This window comes from Pseudophryne corroboree, chromosome 6, assembly GCF_028390025.1.
Source record: "Pseudophryne corroboree isolate aPseCor3 chromosome 6, aPseCor3.hap2, whole genome shotgun sequence".
In the NCBI taxonomy this organism is placed as follows: domain Eukaryota; kingdom Metazoa; phylum Chordata; class Amphibia; order Anura; family Myobatrachidae; genus Pseudophryne; species Pseudophryne corroboree.
Window position 1 is genome coordinate 264,465,645 of NC_086449.1, and position 13,990 is coordinate 264,479,634.

At 47.7% G+C, this 13,990-nt stretch overlaps 1 protein-coding gene across 3 annotated transcripts in view; it reads right to left on the reverse strand.

The window, feature by feature from the left end:
- Window positions 1-13,990, reverse strand: part of PDE8A (phosphodiesterase 8A) — a 462,427-nt gene that overhangs the window by 2,817 nt on the left and 445,620 nt on the right. For all 3 annotated transcript variants that reach the window (XM_063925983.1, XM_063925981.1, XM_063925982.1), the window contains exons 19-21: window positions 13,161-13,293; window positions 3,265-3,432; window positions 448-577 (exon numbers count right to left, since the gene is read on the reverse strand). In XM_063925983.1, coding sequence (XP_063782053.1) covers window positions 448-577; window positions 3,265-3,432; window positions 13,161-13,293 — 431 coding nt within the window. The remainder of the gene's footprint in view (window positions 1-447; window positions 578-3,264; window positions 3,433-13,160; window positions 13,294-13,990) is intronic.

The window sequence follows — 13,990 nt, forward strand, 5'->3', positions numbered from 1 at the left end:
CAGTATACTGACAGCCAGCACCCCGTCTGCTAGTATATCATACCGGACCGGAGAGAAAGTATGGGATGCACTTTATGTTCGAATATGGATGTCCCAGTTTTCATTGCATTATGGGAGCCCTCTGTTTAGGTATGTACTTTTATGAATATCTGCATATTTTAATAACTGTACAGTGCTGAGAATATATATATATATATATATATATATTTATATATCAACACACACAACAACAATAATAATAATAATAATAAAAAATAATGATGTGTTCCCCTTGCATGTTGAAATCAACCCAAATAAAACAGTAATATACAAAAGTTTCACGCATGCAGAAACATCAGTTTGGTTCCCCTTTGGCAGTGCCAAATCTAAGCTAATGCGTACTTTCTTGTGATTGAGTGAAATTAAAAAATAATAAAACCCTTTTATTTTTACAAAACATAATCTTACCATCCCATGCATCGAACATGTCAGTGATGAAATAATCCACAAATGAGATCTGAGATTTAGGAATACTGCATGTATTCCTGTCAAACACAGGCATTACCACAGGTAAACCTTGGCGTTTCTCTTCATCCGTCTACAGAAACAAAAAGCATTTACTACAGACAGAACATATCACTTAGATACCAATAAGTGGTTTAATATACATATAAAACTTAATACATGCAATTAAAATGGATCTGTAAATAGATTCTCATTTTACTAAAGGATGGATTTGGTGTCTAATTGAAACTGACAGGCATCAACAGTACTATTCATCGGTTTTGACTTTCATCCGTCGTCGATATTCATAGGATTTCAAACCCCTATTTTGCTGCAGATCCAACGGCAATCCACCATCAATCTGCAGCGGAGTGAAAGCACTGGATAGATCACTCTAATCTGTACAAGCTTTGTTTCATTTACGTGAATAAAAAAGTGACTTTCTAGAAAAAAACACGGTGTGGGGTCCCATTAACCAGCGCCTGGCTTCTGAGCCTACGCTGGCATTGTAAAATAGACAGAAAAAAATTGCGTGAGGTCTCCCCTATTTTGCAATAACTAGCACTAGGCTGAACCATCCAGGGCAGCTCACGCTATAGCAGGTGGACACGCAATGTGGGGTCCTCCTGCCGTAATGGCAACAAGCCCCAAACTTGCCACCCCAGGGCTGGAATCCTTAGGGAAGTGGGAAAAAAAGTGATTTTCCCTCCCATGGACAACCAGCCCTGAGGTAATAGTAATAATAAATAATATTGGGTTTTTAAAGGTGGACCACAGGTTCCAGCAAGCATGCTCCAGTATGATAGCACTTGTCGAAAAACAAGTGCCAGCATGCCCGGACATCAAGGGCCCGCTGGAACCTCTAAAAATAAATTTAACAAAATGTAATTTGGTATTATTCTGTTACATAAAAACACCCCCACACAGTCCTCGCTCACAAATGTATTACTCTCAATATGAAGAGTATCTCTAGAGCAGGGATGGGGAACCTTTGGCTCTCCAGCTGCTGTTGAACTACACATACCAGCATGCCTTGCTACAGTTTTGCTATTGGGCCATTGTAAAACCGTTGCAGGGCATGCCGGGATGTGTAGTTCAACAACAGCTGGAGGGCCTGCTCTAGAGGAATGAATGGGGATGCACTGATTTGTCAGTTTGCCGCAGTTCCCATGCTCCGACCAATCAGATCACCTCTATTCATTCCTATGGAGAGTGTCCCAGAGGGACTTCTCATTTGTGATGGGGCTCACTGAGGAGCAGTAGCTGAATTTGATGGTGTTGCCAAGATTCGGGATGCTAAGTGGACTGAAGGGATTTTTATTTTTGTGAGGGGGGGTTGCTTTTCCCTAGGAATTCCAGCACTGTATGTCCTCCACTGCAATGGCATTAGCTGGTTCATCCTAGTTCAGGTTTTTGGAAAATAGGGGGGATACTATGCTATCCCCCGTCCTCTTTTCCAATGCTTTGGGGAGAAGTGGTGGGGGATATGTTTTTCAATCCTTTTTGACCATATTACTAAGACAAAGCCTGCACAAATCATAACAATCTGTGCAGTGCTACATAAAAACTTGCAGAAGCGATCAGATTTACCAAGCAACCATCTCCGGACGGCATTATCCTATAGAAGCCTATGGGCTACTAAAATGCACATTTTTACTCAGAGGGGCTCTTCATTATTCCATCTGCATTAAAACTGTGGTCGTGATACATATACCCCTAAATGAGAACACTGTGAAGTAGTGCATTCACTAACAAAACATACCAGATCATTTCTTTAAAAACTACCCATATGTAATGTGCAATGTACCCCAGTGAATTATACTGTTGCTTTGACCTACGTACAATGTTTAATCCAAGTTACAAAATGGGCACCGAATGCTGAAGAATCAGTGCTCATATATACATAGGGCTATATTCAATAAGAGTCGGGTCCATTCCGACATGCAGTTGTCGGAATGGATCCGACAACCCCTATTCAAAGAGCGGCCAAATCCGACAGTCGGATTTGGCTGTTCCCTGTGTCCTGTCCTGCCTCTGCTGTCAGCGGCTGCCGGGTGCGCTGACAGCAGCGGCGGGGGGAGCAGTGTGCGGCAGCCAGCGGAGGGAGCAGTGTGCGGCAGCCGGCGGGGGAGCAGCGTGAGGCGGCCGGCGGGGGAGCTTCCAGTGCCGGTCGGAGTTGGCAGCGGGAGTGATCTGAGCGGCGGCGGAGAAGGCACTGCAGGTATTATCATCCCCGTAGCCTGCCGCACCGCTCCCCGTCTCCTCACCTCAATCCGACTTGTTTTCAAGTCGGATTGAGTTTGTCGGAAAGGGGGCCAAACGGTGGATCGGCGGGTATTCTGCCGATCCACCTGCTTTCTGACAGCATTCCGACAAGTCGGGTTTCCCGACTTGTCGGAAAAAATGTGCCCCTATTGAATAGGTCGGAACCCCTTCCGACCTATTCCAGTCAGAAACTGCCGTCTTTCCGACAAGACGGCAATTTCCGACTCTCATTGAATATAGCCCATAGCCTAATAGTGATGGAATGGTACCGCTCTCACTGCACAGGAATGCCAGACATGGATAACAAGCAGAGGCGGCCTGAGATGCACTTAGAAAACTCTGCCTCTTGACAAAGTAGGTTCTATAAGAAATCTGCCACGTGTTTCTTACTGGCAGACATTGACAGTAGCAGAAAAATAGCACATTTTAAATTATACATATATTGCATCTTGTGGTGAACATTTGCTTATCAGCACATCTTCTGGTGTCCCTCTGTCACTTCTAGCTCGTCCTTACCTGTGCAAAATACTCCTCCGATATCCTACCAGCCCACTCTATGCACTGCTCCAGCGCTCGGCATGGATTGGAAATGTCTGCACACTTTATAAGCATCCGCTTTATTAATATCCTATTTTCAGGAGACGTCAGTACGTTTTTCACCGAGTCATCTTCACTGACGGTGCTCTACACACAGAAATGAGATTGGTTTGTGATAGAAATAAGGTGATTACTAAATCACTGTCTGTATAATGGTGACAATGAGAGCTTAGAAGTGACTGTGTCTCCATTTATCACACTTACCATAAAGACTAAATTGTAATGGTGATTGGTTAGAGAAACTGTTCCTGACAAATCCCATGTACACCAGGGACGTGCGTTGAGGTAAATGGCTGAGGAGGCGCTGGCTAGTACCAGAGTCATATTTACACACAATATATAAGCCCAGGGGCAGGGACCTGCGGTATAGTCAATGGATCAGGAGGCACTGGTTAGTATCAGAGCCAGATTTACACACAATATATAAACCCAGGGGCAGGGACCTGCGGTGTGGTCAATGGATCAGGAGGCACTGGCTAGTATCAGAGCCAGATTTATACACAATATATAAGCCCAGGGGCAGGGACCTGCGGTATGGTCAATGGATCAGGAGGCACTGGCTAGTATCAGAGCCAGATTGCACACAATATATAAGCCCAGGGGCAGGGACCTGCGGTGTGGTGAATGGATCGGGAGGCACTGGCTAGTATCAGAGCCAGATTTATACACAATATATAAGCCCAGGGGCAGGGACCTGCGGTATGGTGAATAGATCAGGAGGCACTGGCTAGTATCAGAGCCAGATTTGCACACAATATATAAGCCCAGGGGCAGGGACCTGCAGTATGGTCAATGGATCAGGAGGCACTGGCTAGTATCAGAGCCAGATTTGTACACAATATATAAGCCCAGGGGCAGGGACCTGCGGTATGGTGAATGGATCAGGAGGCACTGGCTAGTACCAGAGCCAGATTTACACACAATATATAAGCCCAGGGGCAGGGACCTGTGGTATAGTGAATGGATCAGGAGGCACTGGCTAGTACCAGTCATATTTACACACAATATATAAGCCCAGGGGCAAGGACCTGCAGTATGGTCAATGGATCAGGAGGCACTGGCTAGTATCAGAGCCAGATTGCACACAATATATAAGCCCAGGGGCAGGGACCTGCGGTGTGGTGAATGGATCAGGAGGCACTGGCTAGTATCAGAGCCAGATTTATACACAATATATAAGCCCAGGGGCAGGGACCTGCGGTATGGTCAATGGATCAGGAGGCACTGGCTAGTATCAGAGCCAGATTGCACACAATATATAAGCCCAGGGGCAGGGACCTGCGGTGTGGTGAATGGATCGGGAGGCACTGGCTAGTATCAGAGCCAGATTTATACACAATATATAAGCCCAGGGGCAGGGACCTGCGGTATGGTGAATAGATCAAGAGGCACTGGCTAGTATCAGAGCCAGATTTGCACACAATATATAAGCCCAGGGGCAGGGACCTGCAGTATGGTCAATGGATCAGGAGGCACTGGCTAGTATCAGAGCCAGATTTGTACACAATATATAAGCCCAGGGGCAGGGACCTGCGGTATGGTGAATGGATCAGGAGGCACTGGCTAGTACCAGAGTCAGATTTACACACAATAATATTAGCCCTGGGGCAGGGACCTGCGGTGTGGTGAATGGATCAGGAGGCACTGGCTAGTATCAGAGCCAGATTTGTACACAATATATAAGCCCAGGGGCAGGGACCTGCGGTATGGTGAATGGATCAGGAGGCTCGGGCTAGCACCAGAGTCAGATTTACACACAATATATAAGCCCAGGGGCAGGGACCTGTGGTATAGTGAATGGATCAGGAGGCACTGGCTAGTACCAGAGTCAGATTTACACACAATATATAAGACCAGGGGCAGGGACCTGCAGTATGGTCAATGGATCAGGAGGCACTGGCTAGTATCAGAGCCAGATTTGCACACAATATATAAGCCCAGGGGCAGGGACCTGCGGTATGGTGAATAGATCAGGAGGCACTGGCTAGTATCAGAGCCACATTTGCACACAATATATAAGCCCAGGGGCAGGGACCTGCAGTATGGTCAATGGATCAGGAGGCACTGGCTAGTATCAGAGCCAGATTTGTACACAATATATAAGTCCAGGGGCAGAGACCTGCGGTATGGTGAATGGATCAGGAGGCACGGGCTAGCACCAGAGCCAGATTTACACACAATATATAAGCCCAGGGGAAGGGACCTGCGGTATGGTGAATGGATCAGGAGGCACAGGCTAGTACCGGAGCCAGATTTACACACAATATATAAGCCCAGGGGCAAGGACCTGCGGTATGGTCAATGGATCAGGAGGCACTGCTTAGTATCAGAGCCAGATTTGTACACAATATATAAGCCCAGGGGCAGGGACCTGCGGTATGGTGAATGGATCAGGAGGCACTGGCTAGTACCAGAGTCAGATTTACACACAATATATAAGACCAGGGGCAGGGACCTGCGGTATGGTGAATGGATCAGGAGGCACTGGCTAGTACCAGAGTCAGATTTACACACAATATATAAGCCCAGGGGCAGGGACCTGTGGTATAGTGAATGGATCAGGAGGCACTGGCTAGTACCAGAGTCAGATTTACACACAATATATAAGCCCAGGGGCAGGGACCTGCGGTATGGTGAATGGATCAGGAGGCACTGGGTAGTACCAGAGCCAGATTTGCACACAATATATAAGCCCAGGGGCAGAGACCTGCGGTATGGTCAATGGATCAGGAGGCACTGGCTAGTACCCGAGCCAGATTTACACACAATATATAAGCCCAGGGGCAGGGACCTGCGGTATGGTGAATGGATCGGGAGGCACTGGCTAGCACCAGAGCCAGATTTACACACAATATATTAGCCAAATGGTGCATGTGGGCATTATACTCCTGGAAATTTGGTGAGATTTGATCAGAGATGTTCGGTCAAGGTGGGCAGGGGAGGCACTGCCTCACCTGCCAGAGACTTTTTACTTCAGAGTTTTGACTATAAAAATCATTAGAATAATACAAAGAAGATATTTATAATATATTCTTTGTATTTTTCATATACTTTATATAGTCGAAACTCTGGTTTAAACGTAAGAATGACAGGAAAGGCTCTGCCTCACGTGACCGCACACCACTGATGTACACTGTATAAATACCCATAAATAACAATGATCTGTTAATTATAGGAAACACAAGGAGTAAGGCTGCAGTGTAAACGGGTGACCTAGGTCAACCGACCCGGTCCCATTAAAAGCCTATGCAGAGCCGGCTCACCAGGGCTTGGTGATGATATCATCTTTAAGCGCCGGCAGAGGAAAGACCCAGCAATTACCCAGGTCCAGCCTGAGGTGTGAGCGGAGGTTCAAGCCGCTGTAACATGGCTATGACATTGCTTGTACCCGTGTTCAATTACCCAGGTCGGACCAAGGTTTTCAGTGTAAAAGGGGTATACAAGGATCCACAGTGCCGGGCAGACAAGGAAACATATAAAATCAAACAATTGATTCAACAACCTACAAAGTCATGCGAGAAAAGCTGTGGGTCAAAGTAAGAATACATGAAGATATAAATAAGAATTTACTTACCGATAATTCTATTTCTCGTAGTCCGTAGTGGATGATGGGGACTCCGTCAGGACCATGGGGAATAGCGGCTCCGCAGGAGACAGGGCACAAAAGTAAAAGCTTTAGGATCAGGTGGTGTGCACTGGCTCCTCCCCCTATGACCCTCCTCCAAGCCTCAGTTAGGATACTGTGCCCGGACGAGCGTACACAATAAGGAAGGATTTTGAATCCCGGGTAAGACTCATACCAGCCACACCAATCACACTGTACAACCTGTGATCTGAACCCAGTTAACAGCATGATAACAGCGGAGCCTCTGAAAAGATGGCTCACAACAATAATAACCCGATTTTTGTAACAATAACTATGTACAAGTATTGCAGACAATCCGCACTTGGGATGGGCGCCCAGCATCCACTACGGACTACGAGAAATAGAATTATCGGTAAGTAAATTCTTATTTTCTCTGACGTCCTAAGTGGATGCTGGGGACTCCGTCAGGACCATGGGGATTATACCAAAGCTCCCAAACGGGCGGGAGAGTGCGGATGACTCTGCAGCTCCGAGTGAGAGAACTCCAGGTCCTCCTCAGCCAGGGTGTGCCCCTGACCAAGTAGCAGCTCGGCAAAGTTGTAAAGCCGAGACCCCTCGGGCAGCCGCCCAAGATGAGCCCACCTTCCTTGTGGAATGGGCATTTACATATTTTGGCTGTGGCAGGCCTGCCACAGAATGTGCAAGCTGAATTGTACTACACATCCAACTAGCAATCGTCTGCTTAGAAGCAAGAGCACCCAGTTTGTTGGGTGCATACAGGATAACAGCAAGTCAGTTTTCCTGACTCCAGCCGTCCTGGAAACCTATATTTTCAGGGCCCTGACAACATCTAGCAACGTGGAGTCCTCCAAGTCCCTAGTAGCCGCAGGTACCACAATAAGCTGGTTCAGGTGAAACGCTGACACCACCTTAGGGAGAAACTGGGGACGAGTCCGCAGCTCTGCCCTGTCCGAATGGACAATCAGATATGGGCTTTTGTGAGACAAAGCCGCCAATTCTGACACTCGCCTGGCCGAGGCCAGGGCCAACATCATGGTCACTTTCCATGTGAGATATTTCAAATCCACAGATTTGAGCGGTTTAAACCAATGTGATTTGAGGAATCCCAGAACTACGTTGAGATCCCACAGTGCCACTGGAGGCACAAAAGGGGGTTGTATATGCAGTACTCCCTTGACAAACTTCTGGACTTCAGGAACTGAAGCCAATTCTTTCTGGAAGAAAATCGACAGGGCCGAAATTTGAACCTTAATGGACCCCAATTTGAGGCCCATAGACACTCCTGTTTGCAGGAAATGCAGGAATCGACCGAGTTGAAATTTCTTCGTGGGGCCTTCCTGGCCTCACACCACGCAACATATTTTCGCCACATGTGGTGATAATGTTGTGCGGTCACCTCCTTCCTGGCTTTGACCAGGGTAGGAATTACCTCTTCCGGAATGCCTTTTTCCCTTAGGATCCGGCGTTCAACCGCCATGCCGTCAAACGCAGCCGCGGTAAGTCTTGGAACAGACATGGTACTTGCTGAAGCAAGTCCCTTCTTAGCGGCAGAGGCCATGAGTCCTCTGTGAGCATCTCTTGAAGTTCCGGGTACCAAGTCCTTCTTGGCCAATCCGGAGCCACGAGTATAGTTCTTACTTCTCTACGTCTTATAATTCTCAGTACCTTAGGTATGAGAAGCAGAGGAGGGAACACATACACCGACTGGTACACCCACGGTGTTACCAGAACGTCCCCAGCTATTGCCTGAGGGTCTCTTGACCTGGCGCAATACCTGTCCAGTTTTTTGTTCAGGCGGGACGCCATCATGTCCACCTTTGGTCTTTCCCAACGGTTCACAATCATGTGGAAGACTTCCCGATGAAGTCCCCACTCTCCCGGGTGGAGGTCGTGCTGAGGAAGTCTGCTTCCCAGTTGTCTACTCCCGGAATGAACACTGCTGACAGTGCTATCACATGATTTTCCGCCCAGCGAAGAATCCTTGCAGTTTCTGCCATTGCCCTCCTGCTTCTTGTGCCGCCCTGTCTGTTTACGTGGGCGACTGCCGTGATGTTGTCCCACTGGATCAATACCGGCTGACCTTGAAGCAGAGGTCTTGCTAAGCTTAGAGCATTGTAAATTGCTCTTAGCTCCAGTATATTTATGTGGAGAGAAGTCTCCAGACTTGATCACACTCCCTGGAAATTTTTTCCTTGTGTGACTGCTCCCCAGCCTTTCAGGCTGGCATCCGTGGTCACCAGGACCCAGTCCTGAATGCCGAATCTGTGGCCCTTTAGTAGATGAGCACTTAGCAGCCACCACAGAAGAGACACCCTTGTCCTTGGAGACAGGGTTATCCGCTGATGCATCTGAAGATGCGATCCGGACCATTTTTCCAGCAGATCCCACTGAAAAGTTCTTGCGTGAAATCTGCCGAATGGAATCGCTTCGTAAGAAGCCACCATTTTTCCCAGGACCCTTGTGCAATGATGCACTGACACTTTTCCTGGTTTTAGGAGGTTCCTGACTAGCTCGGATTACTCCCTGGCTTTCTCCTCCGGGAGAAACACCTTTTTCTGGACTGTGTCCAGAATCATCCCTAGGAACAGCAGACGTGTCGTCGGAGACAGCTGCGATTTTGGAATATTTAGAATCCACCCGTGCTGTCGTAGAACTACTTGAGATAGTGCTACTCCGACCTCCAACTGTTCTCTGGACCTTGCCCTTATCAGGAGATCGTCCAAGTAAGGGATAATTAAGACGCCTTTTCTTTGAAGAAGAATCATCATTTCGGCCATTACCTTGGTAAAGACCCGGGGTGCCGTGGAGAATCCAAACGGCAGCGTCTGAAACTGATAGTGACAGTTTTGTACCACGAACCTGAGGTACCCTTGGTGAGAAGGGCAAATTGGGACATGGAGGTAAGCATCCTTGATGTCCAGGGACACCATATAGTCCCCTTCTTCCTGGTTCGCTATCACTGCTCTGAGTGACTCCATCTTGATTTGAACCTTTGTATGTAAGTGTTCAAATATTTCAGATTTAGAATAGGTCTCACCGAGCCGTCTGGCTTCAGTACCACAATATAGTGTGGAATAATACCCCTTTCCTTGTTGTAGGAGGGGTACTTTGATTATCACCTGCTGGAAATACAGCTTGTGAATTGTTTCCAATACTGCCTCCCTGTCGGAGGGAGACGTTGGTAAAGCAGACTTCAGGAACCTGCGAGGGGGAGACGTCTCGAATTTCCAATCTGTACCCCTGGGATACTACTTGTAGGATCCAGGGGTCCACTTGCGAGTGAGCCCACTGCGCGCTGAAACTCTTGAGACGACCCCCCACCGCACCTGAGTCCGCTTGTACGGCCCCAGCGTCATGCTGAGGACTTGGCAAAAGCGGTGGAGGGCTTCTGTTCCTGGGAATGGGCTGCCTGCTGCAGTCTTCTTCCCTTTCCTCTATCCCTGGGCAGATATGACTGGCCTTTTGCCTGCTTGCCCTTATGGGGACGAAAGGACTGAGGCTGAAAAGACGGTGTCTTTTTCTGCTGAGATTGGACTTGGGGTAAAAAAAAAGTGGATTTTCCAGCTGTTGCCGTTGCCACCAGGTCCGATGGACCGACCCCAAATAACTCCTCCCCTTTATACGGCAATACTTCCATGTGCCGTTTGGAATCTGCATCACCTGACCACTGTCGTGTCCATAAACATCTTCTGGCAGATATGGACATCGCACTTACTCTTGATGCCAGAGTGCAAATATCCCTCTGTGCATCTCGCATATATAGAAATGCATCCTTTAAATGCTCTATAGTCAATAAAATACTGTCCCTGTCAAGGGTATCAAAATTTTCAGTCAGGGAATCCGACCAAGCCACCCCAGCGCTGCACATCCAGGCTGAGGCGATCGCTGGTCGCAGTATAACACCAGTATGTGTGTATATACTTTTTAGGATATTTTCCAGCCTCCTATCAGCTGGCTCCTTGAGGGCGGCCGTATCTGTGCAGCGTGTTGACATTATCACGTAATTCCCTAAATAAGCCATCCATTCCGGTGTCGACTCCCTAGAGAGTGACATCACCATTACAGGCAATTGCTCCGCCTCCTCACCAACATCGTCCTCATACATGTCGACACACACGTACCGACACACAGCACACACACAGGGAATGCTCTGATAGAGGACAGGACCCCACTAGCCCTTTGGGGAGACAGAGGGAGAGTTTGCCAGCACACACCAAAACGCTATATTATACAGGGACAACCTTATATAAGTGTTTTCCCTTATAGCATCTTAATATATAATAATATCGCCAAATAAGTGCCCCCCCTCTCTGTTTTAACCCTGTTTCTGTAGTGCAGTGCAGGGGAGAGCCTGGGAGCCTTCCTAGCAGCGGAGCTGTGTAGGAAAATGGTGCTGTGTGCTGAGGAGAATAGGCCCCGCCCCCTTTTCGGCGGGCCTCTTCTCCCGTTTTTCTGACAACCTGGCAGGGGTTAAATACATCCATATAGCCCCAGGGGCTATATGTGATGTATTTTTAGCCAGCATAGGTAATTTCATTGCTGCCCAGGGCGCCCCCCCAAGCGCCCTGCACCCTCAGGTACCGTTGGTGTGAAGTGTGCTGAGAGCAATGGCGCACAGCTGCAGTGCTGTGCGTTACCTCATGAAGACTGAGAAGTCTTCAGCCGCCGATTTCTGGACCTCTTCTCTCTTCAGCATCTGCAAGGGGGTCGGCGGCGCGGCTCCGGTGACCCATCCAGGCTGTACCTGTGATCGTCCCTCTGGAGCTAGTGTCCAGTAGCCTAAGAAGCCAATCCATCCTGCACGCAGGTGAGTTCACTTCTTCTCCCCTAAGTCCCTCGTTGCAGTGAGCCTGTTGCCAGCAGGACTCACTGAAAATAAAAAACCTAACAAAACTTTTACTCTAAGCAGCTCTTTAGGAGAGCCACCTAGATTGCACTCTTCTCGGCCGGGCACAAAAACCTAACTGAGGCTAGGAGGAGGGTCATAGGGGGAGGAGCCAGTGCACACCACCTGATCCTAAAGCTTTTACTTTTGTGCCCTGTCTCCTGCGGAGCCGCTATTCCCCATGGTCCTGACGGAGTCCCCAGCATCCACTTAGGACGTCAGAGAAAAGATTTAATTGCATGTATGTTTTTTTCCCCTATGCACAACAAAGTTCCTATTTGTAATCCTTTTGTGGGAACAGTTCCTCTTTGAGGCGACTTATAACAGAGAAAATATGTACAGGTTGAGTCTCTCATAGCCGAAGTGCTTTGGACCAGAAGTATTTAGTATTTCATATTTTTCCAGTCAACATGCACAAGGTCGACATGGTCAAAAGGGCAACAGGTTTAAAAGGTCGACATGGAAATGGTCGACACGTGGAAAGGTCGACATGAGTATTTCATGTTTTCTGTGTCATATTTTACCTTCCAGTATGTGGAACCCCAATTACTGTATTGCATCCCCTTCACATGGCTCCGCTACCACTGCGCTCGGTACAGGGTACCGTTCCCAATTCAAGTCCACGTGGATGGTAAAGTATAAAAAAAGCTGAAAAATTTTAAAAAATGTTAAAAATAAAATAAAATCTGATGTCGACCATTTGACAATGTCGACCGGGCTACTGTCGGTAGGTCGACACAACTTATGTCGACACTCATTAGGTCGACCACCGAAGGTTGACAATGCCATTAGGTCGACGTGCATTGGGTTGGCAGGTCAAAAGGTCGACATGAGTTTTTTTAAATTTTTTTTGATTTTTTCATACTTAACGATCCACGTGGACTACGACTGGAACGGCGAGGCACCTTGCCCGAAGCATGGCGAGCGAAGCGAGCCATGCGAGGTGACACTGTGCACTAATTTGAGTTCCCCGTCACTTTACGGAGAAAACGACACCAAAAACAGTCAAAAACCCCATGTCGACCTTTTGATCTGTCGACCTAGTGCATGTCGACCTAATGACCATGTCGACCTATTGTCCCTGTCGACCTAATGTATGTCGACCTTCCATGGTCGACCTAAGTTGTGTCTATCCAACGACCCATACCCATGTTGACCTATTGAATGTCCACCTTTTAACTGTAGGGGCAGGGGTTCAATAACATGTAACTGTAGCGTTTTAAATCTCATGGTTAAACTGACTTTTTGTGGAAACTTTGAAGTGAAATGTGTAGGTATAGTCAGATATTTTATATTAGGACTTAAAACCACAGCTATTCTCACCTCATTTTCATCCAGTGCAGCTAATGGCTTATTGATGCTGTTGACAAACTTGTTAACGTGTTCAAAGTGCTTCGTCATTTCTGTTGCTAGAACCATATCGATGATTGCTTGCCGCAGAGTGCGGTATTCATTCCTGTTAAAATAACAGAGGGTAAAATATTTACAGAAAAATCTAACCCAGCAAAAAAAAAAAACCCCAAAAAAAAACCCAGCTGTACAGAAGAGAGTGATAACAATCAAGTCTGGGTGAACAAGCAAAGACATTGCAAATAGGCCAGTGGTGCAAGTAGATTGTTTTCCTTACAGGTACTCTGTGCACTCGCCACCCAATGCCATGCCACACATAACTAGGGGCAGGGGCGTTCCTAGAGAGGAGGAGGCCCTTGTGCAGGCTCCGTCTGGGCCAAATCCTCTCTAGCCGGCAGCGTTTGGCTCTGGTCACTAGAGCCCCATGGCGATGTTAGCGCTGTCCCAGAGTTTACAGTGTATGTGCGGATCTCTGGGAAAATGGCGCGGTGGACATTTTCCCAGTGATTTTTGTACTGTGCATGTGCGAAACACCGGGAAAATTTATAAAAATAAGAATTTACTTACCGATAATTCTATTTCTCGTAGTCCGTAGTGGATGCTGGGGACTCCGTCAGGACCATGGGGGATTAGCGGGCTCCGCAGGAGACAGGGCACATCTAAAAAAGCTTTTAGGTCACATGGTGTGTACTGGCTCCTCCCCCTATGACCCTCCTCCAAGCCTCAGTTAGGTACTGTGCCCGGACGAGCGTACACAATAAGGAAGGATCTTGAATCCCGGGTAAGACTCATACCAGCCACAC